Below are 14,270 nucleotides of genomic sequence, written 5' to 3'. Positions count from 1 at the left end.
CATTGCAAGTGTTACTGAACTGTTCTACTGGTTTACTAAGAATCCATTGGTTACTGGGAGACATCTTTGATATGAAACACTTGACTTCAGATCTGCTTTTTTCTGTCTTGCCATACACAGTATATTTATGATACTGTGCTTTCATAAATCTGAATTATTGAAAAGTACCTATTTTAGAATGAGTAGCAGAAATTAGTTGATTCCAAGACTCTCTCAAAGCTTGCCTTTTCTTTGCTTGTACTGTAATAACAGTTTATATTCCTCTTGAAGAACAGCAGATCCTGAGTAGAAGGAGAGGATTATTTTTATATTCCTTGAAGCAGGAAAACAGTTGTTTCTTGGCTGCATGACATTCACTATCATACAAAGATTGGTGAAAAGGGCGCTGATTCTGGTTAACACCAGATGGACTGGTGGAAGAAATTTACTAGTTGAGTATAAGATGGCAAAATTTGATCAGGAGATCTGTCATCCAGAATAGCTGTACATAGTTGAAGTGCTATTTCAACATGCTAGTTGTCATGTTCACCGTTCCAATGTTACCGTTACATCGTAACGTTTCGCATGTCATTTGGCTGATGTGTGTTTTGTCTGGGAGGGGATGAGGATTCCATCTCGTGGGATTGTTATATGTTAACAGCTGGATTGGAATGTGTTTGGGTTATCTCCTGTGTTCAAGGTTCCTTTCCCAGGACATCAGCAGAAACAGTTACCAGCACCTGGGGGGGGGGGGGGGTTGCAATGGCAGGGCGAGGAGAGGGATTATGTTTGAGCCGGGGATTTTAGTTTGTATTTGGTGCGCTTTTGCTCATTCTCAGCTTTTTCTGTATTTGCATACTATTCTTTAATAAATCAGATATCATTAAGTTCCTGCTTGTGAGTCTGAATCTATTAAGTTAGGCAATCCTTACATAAAGCTGAGAATCTTAAAAAATTTTATGTTAGCCCCTTTCCAGATTTATTTTGTGAGGGAGAAGTGCTAGCGATGAGCAAACCAAATCCCCAAACCACGGAAAGCGAGGAATCGAGCGAGGGGGAACCCGACTCCACGGTGAGAAGAACAGAGAGGGTCCCTACTCAGGAGCTCTCAGAAATTCAGGAGGTGTCAAACTCCAGCCTGGGAGAAGAGGAGGCTGGAGGTAAAAGAGCCCCTGAATCGACCGGCGAGTCGCCAGGCAAACTGGTCACCTGGGATGAATCACAGGGACCCCTACCAGGGATGTCCAAAATGTCTTGGAAACAGTGGTACCCGAGTTCCCCAACTGTGGTGAGGCAGGAGGGAAAGGAGGATTCCCAAACCCCTGACCGTATAAGACTGGTGGAGGCCAAATTGGAGTCACTAGAATTTCTGTTTCAGAAAATGTCAAGGGACTGGGGTCCCTGGGAGAGGAGGAGAGAGGAGTCTAGTAATAGGCATTCATCTCCTTCTTTGCCCCCACTTTCTTTGGAGGAAAGGAGTAGGACCCGGCGCAGAGAGGAGGCAAGGGCGCCGAGAGTGAGAATTTCAAGGTCCCCCCCTTGAGAGTGGAGATCCCTGGGAGCAAAAAGAAAGTCAGATCGCCCAGCTGTGGCGAAGGGACTGCCTGGAGTGGGGGTTAAGGACTTTACAGTCAAATTTGATGGAGATTCAACTAAGCTATCGTTCTTCCTTACTAATGCAAGGAGTTATATGGATGAATGGGAACCGTTTTTTCATTCAGAAAGAGCCAAGATTAATGCCATTGCCACTAAGCTCAAGGGGCGGGCTGCTGATTGGTATGTGCAGTTATGTCAAACGGATGCCCCTGAGTTGGAGGAGTTTGAAGAATTCCTGTGGGCGTTGAAGCTACACTTTGAAGACCGGTTAGCTAAAGAAAGGGCAAAACAGGTGCTGAGGGAGCTTAGCCAGGGGCCATGATCGGTGGCAGACTATGCTCTGGAATTTAAGGCTCTGGCTGGGAAGGTTGAGGATTGGTCCCAATCTACCTTAATAGAACTTTTTAAGGATGGTCTGAACACGGAGGTCCTGAGGTGGTCGCTTGGTAGGGATGACCCAGATACCCTGTATGAATGGATACAGTTGGCAGGGAAGGCTGAGCATGCCCATGAAACCTTCGCTCACAGGAAGGGGATGAGATATTCCAGGCTCAGCAAGGGTTCCCGCCCTGCGGCGCCTACTGGAAAGTCCAGTCAACGTGCCTGGGAGGAGGAGAAGGAACGCCGCTATGTGAAAGGGCAGTGGAAAGGAAGGGCATCAAGCGGCGGTGTGCCCGAAGGGCAAGACCGATGATCGTTTGGGAAAGCCGACAGGGAAATCTCACTCCCTATTCAGGAAAATGAAGACAGCCAGGGCTGAAACTGAAGTGGAGGAGGTTCCTTACTTCGGGGGCGAGGGGGAGCCTGAGCTACACCAGCCGGCAGGAAACACCAGCCACCTGCTCTAAGGAGCGCCTGTGGGCAGGTGGTGGAGGATGGGCGTGAACATGTTTCGGTGAGTGCCAACTATCCCACACTGAACATGAAAGTGAAGTTAGGCTCCCGCACAAGAACCGTTGAAGTTTGGGCATTGATTGATTCGGGGTGTTCGCGGTGCTTGATGCACCCTGACGTGGTGGCTGCTTTGGAGTTGCCCAGCTTTCCACTGCAACGTCCCATGATTTTCACCCAGCTGGATGGTTCTACGGCGGGGGGGAAACCAGTAACCCACTACACGGGCATGGTGGCGTTGCAAATGGGCAGCCACCGTGAGGGGCTGCCGTTTGTGGTGGTACCTGTGGGGCATCCTTTAGTCATTCTGGGGATTCCTTGGTTGGTCCAGCAAAACCCCTACATAAATTGGGTACACAGGACTTTGACTTTTGGGGATGGTTTCTATCAAGCCCCTGGGGAGGATGACGCTCCGGAGGCTGCAGTGGGGAGGGCGGCGACAGCAACCCCGCATTTCGCTGTCACCCCACTGGAGGGCTTGCCGGAGCAATACCAGAGCTTTGCGGATGTGTTTGGTGAGAAAGAAGCGGACCAACTCCCACCCCATCAAAAAACTGACTGTGCGATAGAGTTGGTCCCTGACGCTCAACTGCCCAAACCAAAGATTTATGCCATGACTCAAAAGGAACTGGCGGCGTTGAGGGAGTTTGTGGACAAAAACTTGGCCAGGGGCTTTATTGAACCAGCAAACTCGCCAGTGGGAGCCCCCATCTTGTTTCGAGTGAAGAAGGATGGGACATTGAGACTTTGTACAGATTACCGTGGATTAAATGCGGTCTCGATATTGAACAAATATCCTCTGCCATTAATAAAAGACATGTTAGCACATCTGGCTAAGGGGAAAATCTTCTCTAAGCTGGATTTGCGGGAAGCCTATTTCCGCATCTGCATACGGGAGGGGGATGAATGGAAGACTGCTTTCAATTGTCCACTGGGTTGTTTTCAGTATAAAGTTTTGCCTTTTGGGTTGGCGGGGGCACTAGGGGTGTTCATGCAATTGATCAATGAAGTGTTACATGAACATTTGTTCAAGGGGGTACTGGTCTATTTGGATGATATTTTGATTTATACTGAAACGGAAGAGGAACATGAGCGCTTGGTGAAACAGGTGCTTAGCAAATTGCAAAAGGCTGAGCTCTATGCTAAGCTTTCTAAGTGTGAATTTCATCAGACTCACCTTGACTACCTGGGGTACAGGATCTCTGACAAGGGCATTGAGATGGATCCTGTGAAGATTCAAGCCATTTTGGGGTGGGAGCGCCCGCGCACCTGCAGGCAGCTCCAAAGTTTTCTGGGATTATCCAACTATTACCGCCAATTCATCCAGGGGTTCGCAGAAATTGCGTTGCCTCTCACTGACTTGTTACGTACAAAGGGGTTGGGGGACATACGCAAGGTAAAGAACCCGGGGGCATTGCTCAATTGGACACCTGACTGCCAGTTGGCTTTCAACAAACTCAAAAGCCTATTCACTGCTGAACCCATTCTTCAGCACCCTGATCCCAATAAACCCTTTGTGGTTCAAGTGGATGCTTCCAATTTCTCAATTGGAGCGCTCTTACTGCAAGCGGATGCTGACAACCACCTGAAGCCGTGTGCGTATCTGTCCCGGAAATTTTCCGAGACAGAAAGGCGGTGGCATGTTTGGGAGAAAGAAGCTTTTGCAGTCAAGGCTGCTTTGGAGGCATGGTGCCACCTCTTAGAGGGGGCTAAATGTCCTTTTGAAGTTTGGACTTACCATAAAAATTTGGAAGCACTCAGCACGCCCTGTAAGCTCAGTCCTAAGCAGATCCGCTGGGCTCAATTTTTCAGTCGCTTTGACTTTAAGTTGAAATTCATTCCGGGCAAGAAAACTTCCTAGCTGATGCACTTTCCTGCCTGCCCCAGGATTTGGTCCAGGCACCTGACGTTGTGGGTACAGTGTGGACAGAACCCCAATTGGGTTTGCAAGCTGTCACACGCAGTCTAACTCGTGCGCAGCTGCCCCCAGCTTCAGTTTCACCAGCTGGGGGAAGGACACCAATTCCCTCGCAATTGCAACAACAGTTTCTGCTAGAGGTGAAATCTGATACTTGGTTGCAAGCGAATAGAGACAATGTTACATTTGACAGAGGCTTAGCTTGGAAGCAAAACCGCCTCTATGTCCCTGACAGTTTGCGAAGGGAAATTTTGATTAGGTCTCATGATGATAAAGTGGCTGGTCATTTTGGGTTTGTCAAAACCTTGCATCTGGTACGCCGCCAATTTTGGTGGCCCACATTGAGACGTGATGTAAAAAGTTATGTTGCTTCTTGTCCTGTCTGTGCCATGTCAAAACGGAAGGGGGGTAAACCGCAGGGGCTGCTGCAGCTGGTGGCCAGCCCCTCCTGTCCCTGGGAGGAGGTCTCTATGGACTTCATTGTGGATTTGCCTCCTAGTCAGAAAAAGACTGTGATTTGGGTGGTAAAGGACTACTTTTCCAAGTAAGCCCATTTCATTCCATGTGCTTCTATTCCGTCTGCTCAGCAATTGGCCCACCTTTTTCTAATCCACATCTACCGGATTCACGGTAGCCCCTCCCGCTTGATCACGGACCATGGGACACAGTTCACTTCCCAATTTTGGAAGGCATTTTTGAAGCTGGTGGGCACCAAGCAGGCGTTGTCCACTGCCGCATCCGGAGACTGACGGATCTATGGAGGTTCTTAATTCAACCCTGGAGCAATTTTTGAGGGCATTTGTCAACTATCAGCAGGATGATTGGGTTGATCTGCTACCTTTTGCTGAGGTGGCTTATAACAACGCTGTCCATCAGAGCACGGGGCACACCCCTTTCCATATTGTTTTTGGGTGGGATTTTGTTCCCATTCCTGAGTTGCCTCAACCCCCCGCGCAGCCCTGCTCTGCTTCTGATTGGGCTGCTTAACTGGCTGATTCATGGCCAGTGATTCAGCAGGCGTTGGCTGATGCCCAATCTGTCTATAAACTGCACGCTGATAAGCGACAAGCCCTTCAACCTGATTTTAAAGTTGGTGATAAGGTCTACCTCTCCACCAAGTTCATTAAGTCACCTCAGCCCTCCAAGAAGTTGGCTCCTAAGTTTGTTGGTCCTTTTCCCATTGTGGGAGTTGTGAACCCTGTCACGTTTAAACTGGATTTGCCGCACAATCTGAAATGTTTACATCCTGTTTTTCATTGCAGCTTGCTCAAACCTGTCAACCACTCCGATCATTGGCATCCACAACCCCCACCTCCTGCTCCGATCATGATTGACGGACAGCAACATTTTGAGGTGAAGGAGGTCCTGGATTCTCGCAGACTTCGTGGCACCCTGCAGTACCTCATTCGGTGGAAACACTTTCCCCACCCTGAGTGGGTGGCTGCCCGCGATGTTCAATGGAACTCTGTTCTAGTTCGACACTTTCATCTCGCTTATCCTCTGAAACCTGCTCCTTAGTGTTCTTGGGGGGGCGGTATGTCATGTTCACCATTCCAATGTTACCGTTACATCGTAACGTTTCGCATGTCATTTGGCTGATGCGTGTTTTGTCTGGGAGGGGATGAGGATTCCATCTCGTGGGATTGTTATATGTTAGCAGCTGGATTGGAATGTGTTTGGGTTATCTCCTGTGTTCAAGGTTCCTTTCCCAGGACATCAGCAGAAACGGTTACCAGCACCTGGGGGGGGGGGGAGTTTGCAATGGCAGGGCAAGGGGAGGGATTATGTTTGAGCCGGGGGTTTTAGTTTGTATTTGGTGCGCTTTTGCTCATTCTCAGCTTTCTTTGCATTTGCATACTATTCTTTAATAAATCATATATCATTAAGTTCCTGCTTGTGAGTCTGAGTCTATTAAGGTAGGCAATCCTTACACTCATCAGTAGATAGCATTTGAGTTAATTTGTCATTCACATGAATTGTCCATTTCATCTGTATTTCACCCATGAGAGATATCTTCATATGTAATAGGATATATTTCCAGAAAGGGAACACCAAAAGGCTTCAAAAACAGCATGTTGGGACACTGATCACTCCCATGGTGGTTTTTAATATGGAATCGAAGAATTGAGGAGCATAGGTTTCTTAATATGGCAGTGTAATCAATCAAAGAGGCCCTCATGCCAACCCAATGTGAAAACTCTGCCGGGTGATTGGCAATGGAGGTGCCATTCATAATTTGTAAATCTAACTTGTAAAATGTCAGCAGCATATGTAGACCTTTGAAATCTCCAATGTGATCCTTATATTCTCTGATTGGGAGGGGGGACAGTCTGCAAGTTAGGTGGAATTTGGAAGAATTTGGCAAACAATTGATTATCATTTGAATTTAGTCTAGCATTAAGGTCCCCTGTTATGATAATACGGGCAGTCAAAAAGTGTAGTTGAATATTATTGATGTAAATTTCTGCTTTGGCCCAAATTTCGAAAATGCATGATCGAGAAATGTTGGATGGTTTACAGAAATTAATGAGGAGCAATTTCCCAATTGCTTAACAGAAAAGTTAAGAATGACTGTTTGTGCTCAAGTTCTCCAATGAGTCTATAGGCATGATTTCAGTATTTAGAGAGGTTGAAATATGGATGCTCAAGACAGCATGATGCCTCCCTCATCCGAAGCCAGGAACTGAGGGATAAGGATTTATATCTCTCAATAAACAGATCATTAATTGACCATGTCTCTTGGAACATAAGAATATTGAATTGGGAAATGTAACTTATAAAGGCAGGATCTCAATTTCTGGCTTCCCATCCAGCAATGTTCCAAGAGAGCAAGGACAGTGATTCTGATGAAATTTTACATCAACTGGATCTTCTAGGGGAAGACCAAGGGGACCCAGGGGAGTCCTTTGCATCAGAATTTGGCCTTGGGAAAGAAGGATTTTTAGGAGCAACAGTTGTTTCAATAGTTGAGCTTCCATAGAGTGGCTTACTGGAATCTAAAGGGCCCTCTTCAACATCATTCGAGGGACTAATGACTCGACCTTCTGGTCATCTGGGAATGCCTGATGTGTTCCAGCCATCTCCTCCTCAACCATAAAAGACTGATGATACAATGTTATAGGTGTTACAAACTCAAGTGGCTCAGCAGTAGCAATAGTAGCCAGCCGAGTTTTCTTAAGATTATCCAACCTTTGCAGAATATATTCTTGCTCGACCTTGAGCAAGTCTCCAAAGGCACTGATAAGAGTAGCCTCTTTTATATCAAACTTAGCCTCATTCTGCATATTCATCTTACTCCCATGTCCTGGCTTAGCCAAGGATGAACAGGGAGTGGAGATGCTGTTGTTAATGATAGGCTTAATGTTAGGCAGTCTATGTGAATTAAAAGCAGCAGAGCTGAGCAAAGGAGTTACCTCTCCATCACAGAAAACTCTGTGACGATTCTAAAGGCAGCAAGAAAGGATTTTATATTAATCAACGTGTGGTATAGCATATTGCTTAAAAGTCAGTAAAATTCATTTACTGCCAGGCAAGCTTGGAAGCCACTCAACCATACAAAAATCTATTTGCTGATGCTGGCAATGAAGAAGCTGTCCCAGAGAAGTTACAATTGCTCTTCTGGAAACCCAGTGACTAGAGTTAGGGCTATTCAAAGATATATTTAGAGCAACCTGATTGAATTGCAAGGAGTGAATCAGCTTTGAGGTAACCTCTTTGAGTACTTGCGCACCTCCATCGGTAATCCAATTGATACCTTTATTGGCTTGTAATTTTTTATTCTTTTGCCCTAAGTGGTGTCGCTTCACTAGATTGTCTGAGCTTGAGTTTCAATGAAGGCAGAGAATCTTTCTGTGTGCTTTGGTGCAAAGACCAAAAAATCACTTTTTAACAGGTTCAAATTATTTTTAATGGAGGCTAATTGCTCAGACACTGAAATAACAGTTTGCACTGTGAGCAAATATTGTTTTGCCCTGAATTCATTCAAGCTATCTCATGTCAACAGCTTTTCCCAGTCCTTGCTTTGTGCAATCTTGGTGTTATTTTCTAAGGAAACTGGAGAGCTAATGAAATGGACTGAAGAATGATGGGCGAGGACTGACATAGAAACAGACCAGACTATTACATCATCTCTAAGAGATGCAGAAAGCTCCAATAATTTTTTTTTCTTTTTTGTAAATCCCATTCAAGAGCCTCGAATTTATTAGAGATGGGGATTGGGGAATGTTTACTTATTGTTTCTTTTTGCAGAAAAAGTTTATCAACTTTTGGCTGTTTAGCTGTCTTGGAAGAATGCTGTGAGCCAGGACTGGCTCCATGACACCTCTTCCTTTTTCCCATTCCCCTAAAGCAGAAGCCTTTTCTCTTCTTTCTCTTTTTCCTTCTCACTGCCTAACTTCTGTCTTTTCTTCCCAAGGAGTTACTTGTGTATAAGGGATGACATTTGATTACTTTAATAAGTCTTGACCAGCTCTAAACCAAAAGGCAGGAACATAAACCAGGAGCTCGCAAAAGACATCTTCTCCCTTCAGGCAGCCATCATATTCCATACTTTACAGAAATCTGTTAACTGGCCATATGCCTCAATCCACTATTTCCCATACAATTTCAAAATCATGAACTGTGTAATATATCTTTTAACTCTAAAAATTATGGTTAGTAAACTACAGTATGTGAATGGCGCGCACATAGACACATACACACACAATATATAAATTTAAATCACTCTATTTATGCATTATGTTTACATACTTCTTCTGACTCTGCTGTTATCTAGATCACAGATGGCTAATTTTTTCTTACTTGTAACCAAATATTTTTCTCATGACACACTGTCCCTTCTTCCACTTGCCTGAACATAGTTACCGCAAGGGTCTAATGCACTAAGAAACCAAGCTTTCAGCAAGTTACGTGACCAAGCTTAGCTTCCACATGAAATATTTATTATATGCTGATTGTAACTGGGACCATCTGGCCCAATTCTTCTAAAACTCAAACCTCTGAGATTGCAAAACCAAGTCCAATTTTTCTTGTCTGATAGGGACAAATGTTTCTACTTCAGCCAGACATACAACAAAAAGTGTGCAAACAAAATATTTTTTTTTCTCTTTCAACACAGATTATATTATGTTGTATTGTCCTGAAATTAAATGAAACTTTTAGAAACAGGAGAAACTATCATTTAAAGAAAAAAATGATTAAAAACATTTTGGGAAGAGAACTGGATTCAGTTCTGAGTCAGCCCAATTACACTTAAGAAATCATCACAGTGTGGAGTTAGTACAATAAGGAATTATTTTTACAGATCAAGCACAGAAACTAAACAACATAGTTTGGGATAAGTCTTTTTTTAAAAAATATATATGTTCTTTGCCATAATTATCTCTTTTTTAGATATCTTTTCTACCTTCTTAATAGAAAGAACCTTTATTACAAAGAAATATTATAGGTGCTAATAAGAAAAAGTTCAGAGGGTTAAATCACACTGACATGGTATATAGTGTTTGCTGTAGCAACCACTCAATATTGCATTCCCTTGTATAACATTCTCATGAAATTAATGCATAATATGTCAGGTGAAGACATTACATGTTGGTGGTAGATTAGGTGCCACTTGGACCATACTGTTTGGGAATATCAATGATTGAACTGTAATTAAAATTCATTGTCTCTCTGTGTGTGCATGTATGTGTTTGCTAACTTTATTTAATTGTGGGCACATGTACATACTATATGTATATATTTATAAGGGCATAAATGGGTGAGAGATACAAAGATATGAACTGGAGATTGCTGATGAGTTTGTGTGTTGGACGGGAGTATAAACATACATAGAGTACATGTGCATATACACATGCAAGCAATCTCCATTTCCTATTTTTACTATTAAGACAATAATAAAATAACAAGAGTAAAGGGAAAATACAGCATTTATCTTAATATATGAAATTATCAGTATGTTAAGATATAAATTTGCACAAAGGTTAGATTATACTCTAATATCTGGAAACCAGGCTGAAGGCTTCTCTTACTTGTAGCCCAGTTGTCGACATACCACAGCTGCATCCTTATCAGACCATCCATCATCACAAATTGTTCCCCACTGGCCATTAATATAGATCTCCACTCGGCCCTCTTTCTTATTCTCACCATCCATCAATCTGATAGGAGGTCCTGGGAATAAATTAATAACTATTGACATAGCAGCAGCAGCAGCAAAATTCTCATAACATTCAAGGAAAGTTTTTAACTAGGAACTAGGTTTTATAGTTTATTAAAGCTCTGTTTAAAAAGTAATTTGAATTTTTAATGTTGTAAATATAATAAAATTTTAGTAGTGGAAGATCTTTACTGCTTTACTGCTAGATTTTGAGGAAGCATATGAGTACAGTATAATGCATTAATTATGTTTAACAGGTCCTTGTGTAATAATGACAGCTTTGACTATGAAGATTCTTGGGTACTGATAATCTATGCTGTATAATGTAAACAAAGGTTCTATTCATATTACTTGGGAAGCAACACAGGACATTAGGTATAGAAAAGTTCAGGTTATAATCAAGTGAGTTTTATTACTTGGAATACTGTCTAAGAACTATAAAATTTCAGTACTGAGACTGAACTTGGCAATCTCAGTACTGAAAAAGGAATTTTACCATATGGATCTATTTAACCAAATGATAACATACCATTTTGATTTCCAGACAGATTCAGTTTTATGTATTATGAGCGTTGTAACACAGATCCATTGTGCTTATGTAAACTAGCACCAAGATATAAATTCCTGTTATTCTGAATTTAAATTTTCCATTCCTGGAAATATACTTTGTCTCCCCTACACTGAAATACTATTGGATAATAACACATTTGGTATATTAGGAAGTATAAAAAGAAAGCAGTGAAGCGGTGCAAGAGCAGACAAAGAAACATGGCTATGGAAATAAATTTGAAACTGGAGTTCAGGTTTTCCATCTTATAGTACATTTAATTCTTTAACAATATGCTTGAAGATACAGATGTGGTATTAAGAGATATTCAACAGATGTCTTTGTTAAAGTAAGAGATGATCACACACTAAGCTGCCCTAATAGTTTCTGCTCATTTTCAACCCTAATCTTTTGATACATTTCAGAGCTTCAGAGTAGTTAGAACAAACTAGAGACCCTTCTCTGTATTTTATTTGATTTATATCATGTGTTTCATTCAGGGGGTTGACATGGCATACAAAGTGCTCCCTCCTATTTTCCCCCACAACAACAACCCTCTGAGGTAGGCTGGGCTGAGTGGAAGAGACTGGCTTAAAGTCATCGAGCTTCTGTGTCTAAGGATAGACTAAAACATGGATCTTCCTGTTCCCAGTCCAGCACCTTAACCACTACACCATACTGACTCTCAGTGTTGCCCTATACTTACAATGCCCGGCCACTGGAGTTTGTCAGGTGCCATTACCGCCAGCTTTTCAAAAGCCTAAAATAACCATTTACTTATCCATTTTTTTTCCCCAACTGAGCAATTGTTCTGTCCAGCATTCATGTTGGGATTAGATCTTAGGAGGGAAACTTTGATATTTTTGCTTGGATGTATTAATTTTTTAATACTTCCTTATTCAAGGACAACATCTGTATCTTTTGTGGTTGGGAGAAGAAATTATATATACAGCCAAATATTTCCAGTACAATTCTCTAGTGGGCTGCAGTTGGCTGCAAAACTTTCTAGTTATGCATACAAAGTTACCTTATATCAAACCCCATCTGTTGATCCATCTTGCCCAGAATTATTTTATCAAAACATATCTCCAATGGGCTAGGGAAGGGCTCTTTTATTTAGTTGGAAAATCCAGTGATTGAAATGGAGACCTCTGCTTGCCAGTCATTTGCTTCCCCAACCTGGTGCTCTCCAGATGCAGTGGGACAAGAAACTCCAGGAGGGATGAGAATTACAAGAGCAATAGTTTCAACACAACTAATGTTGAACTAATTTTCCAACCTCCCCCTGAAAACGCTACAGAGCACCCTTGATTTTTTGGAGCCAGACTTCCACGTACAAAAAGCAGCTTACCTAACAAGACTTTGTGGCTGTCATTATCTCGATTGCAACTTATACTAATATCCTCCTGGTGACTACAATCATGCTGTCCCCATTCCCCCTTAGAACACTGCACGATGGTAGACTCTTTTCCAGAGCAGGTAATGTCATCCAGCCAGATAGGTCTTGTATTTTCGTCTAGGTAGCCTTCTGAAACAATTTTCCCATTCCTGTTTACATAGAGATTAGCACTTATATAGTTACAAAAAGGCAATAGTTCAACATTAAAAGTAATGCACAATATTTGTGTAATTAACAATTCCAATATATCCTATAAATATATTCTATGATCAATCTTGATTTCACTGAAATCCATTGTGTTTTGAGTAAATATTCAATTTTTATCACTTTAAAATTGGTAGAATCCATGGTTATATTTATTAAGGCTCAAAATCAACATATTATTCTAACACCAAATTAAGAATTACTTATTTCACCCTTGATATCTGCTATCCATGTAATGCTACTGGTTGCTTAACTACTCCTTTGATCTTTGTTCATTAATACATTAAATTAAATTAACCACACGTATACCATCTCCTCATTCCTTTCTTCTGCACTGTGAATTTTCTCTGCTCAGTCTAACAACACTTAAGCATTAAATCAGTGACCTAGCTAGCCAGAGGTCAAGACTGCTAACAACGATCTATTGAATAAACTGCAATTGGCTGGGTTCATACATCATGCTAATCCATAAACCATGACTTGCAAATGGAAATAGCTGGGATCGCACACTATGCTTCTAAGCCAAAATGAAATATATAATATTATGCCTTAGAGCGATGTATGAACACTATGAGGGTCAATCAGAGTTCACCATTTCGGAATCTATGTAATATGAGGATAGATTGCAGGAAGCAATGTATGATCTTATAACTGTCCAGATTGCTTGCCCAAGACAAAGCCATCCTCAACTCTGTATTTCTCCAATTATGATTTCAATTCCTGTGTTTATATTAGAATCTCAATATTCTTATGACAAATTATTCATTTATTGGAACTTCCAATACAGAGAGGACAAGCTGAATTAGAGTTCACGCTGCAAAAATAAATGAATAAAGATGATAACTCTGGCCATTTCTTTCCAACCAAGGTTAGCATTCTTTTCATTAACTTGCACTGTTCTTTGTCATACCTCTCCAAGGACTCAGTATTAAACAATTAGATTTTAATCAGAAAGCAAAGTAACGAAGCAGGTGCCATTCACTGAAGTATCATAATCATTAGCAGCTTCACATAAACGGAGCTTACTTAAAGCCCAGTTGTCGACAAACCACATGTGTGTTCCGTTCAGTCCATTCATCATCACAGACTGTGCCCCACTGTCCATTATAAAGCACCTCCAGCCGTCCCTCATGACTGCCTTTCCCAGCAACTAGTCGGACTGCACCATCTGTGGCATTGAAAATAAGAATTTATTTTAATAGATAACTGCATTACAAAATACAACAGTTATAAGGCTACATAATAACCATTTGCAACATTTAAATGGACAACAGAAGGTGGAAGGAACAACCTGATATTTACCCTGATATTTAGTTTCCTGCTACACATATAAATATGTTAATAAAATTACAGTGCATTTGCTTTATTTGTAATCCATCCTACCCAGGCACCTCTGCATGATTATTATAGAAAGATAAAAGGTGTAATTCCTCATCCCAGAGGCTCACGATCTACCAGACAAAACTGTATAGACAAAAGAAAAAGAGAGAGACAAAACTAGATCCTTAATTTATGTCTTTCTATGCTCTCATAAATCCCACACAAAAAAAATCTCCTTTCACTCCCCACTCTACACTGT

General features: G+C 41.9%; 1 protein-coding gene across 3 annotated transcripts in view; it reads right to left on the bottom strand.

Moving 5' to 3' along the window:
- Window positions 1-14,270, bottom strand: part of PRSS12 (serine protease 12) — a 59,343-nt gene that overhangs the window by 18,836 nt on the left and 26,237 nt on the right. For all 3 annotated transcript variants that reach the window (XM_063310163.1, XM_063310162.1, XM_063310160.1), the window contains exons 6-8: window positions 13,718-13,859; window positions 12,440-12,636; window positions 10,414-10,555 (exon numbers count right to left, since the gene is read on the bottom strand). In XM_063310163.1, the coding sequence (XP_063166233.1) occupies window positions 10,414-10,555; window positions 12,440-12,636; window positions 13,718-13,859 (481 nt within the window). The remainder of the gene's footprint in view (window positions 1-10,413; window positions 10,556-12,439; window positions 12,637-13,717; window positions 13,860-14,270) is intronic.

This window comes from Candoia aspera, chromosome 8 (assembly GCF_035149785.1).
Source record: "Candoia aspera isolate rCanAsp1 chromosome 8, rCanAsp1.hap2, whole genome shotgun sequence".
NCBI classification, from domain to species: Eukaryota; Metazoa; Chordata; class Lepidosauria; order Squamata; family Boidae; genus Candoia; species Candoia aspera.
This window is presented reverse-complemented; position numbering and strand designations above follow the sequence as displayed.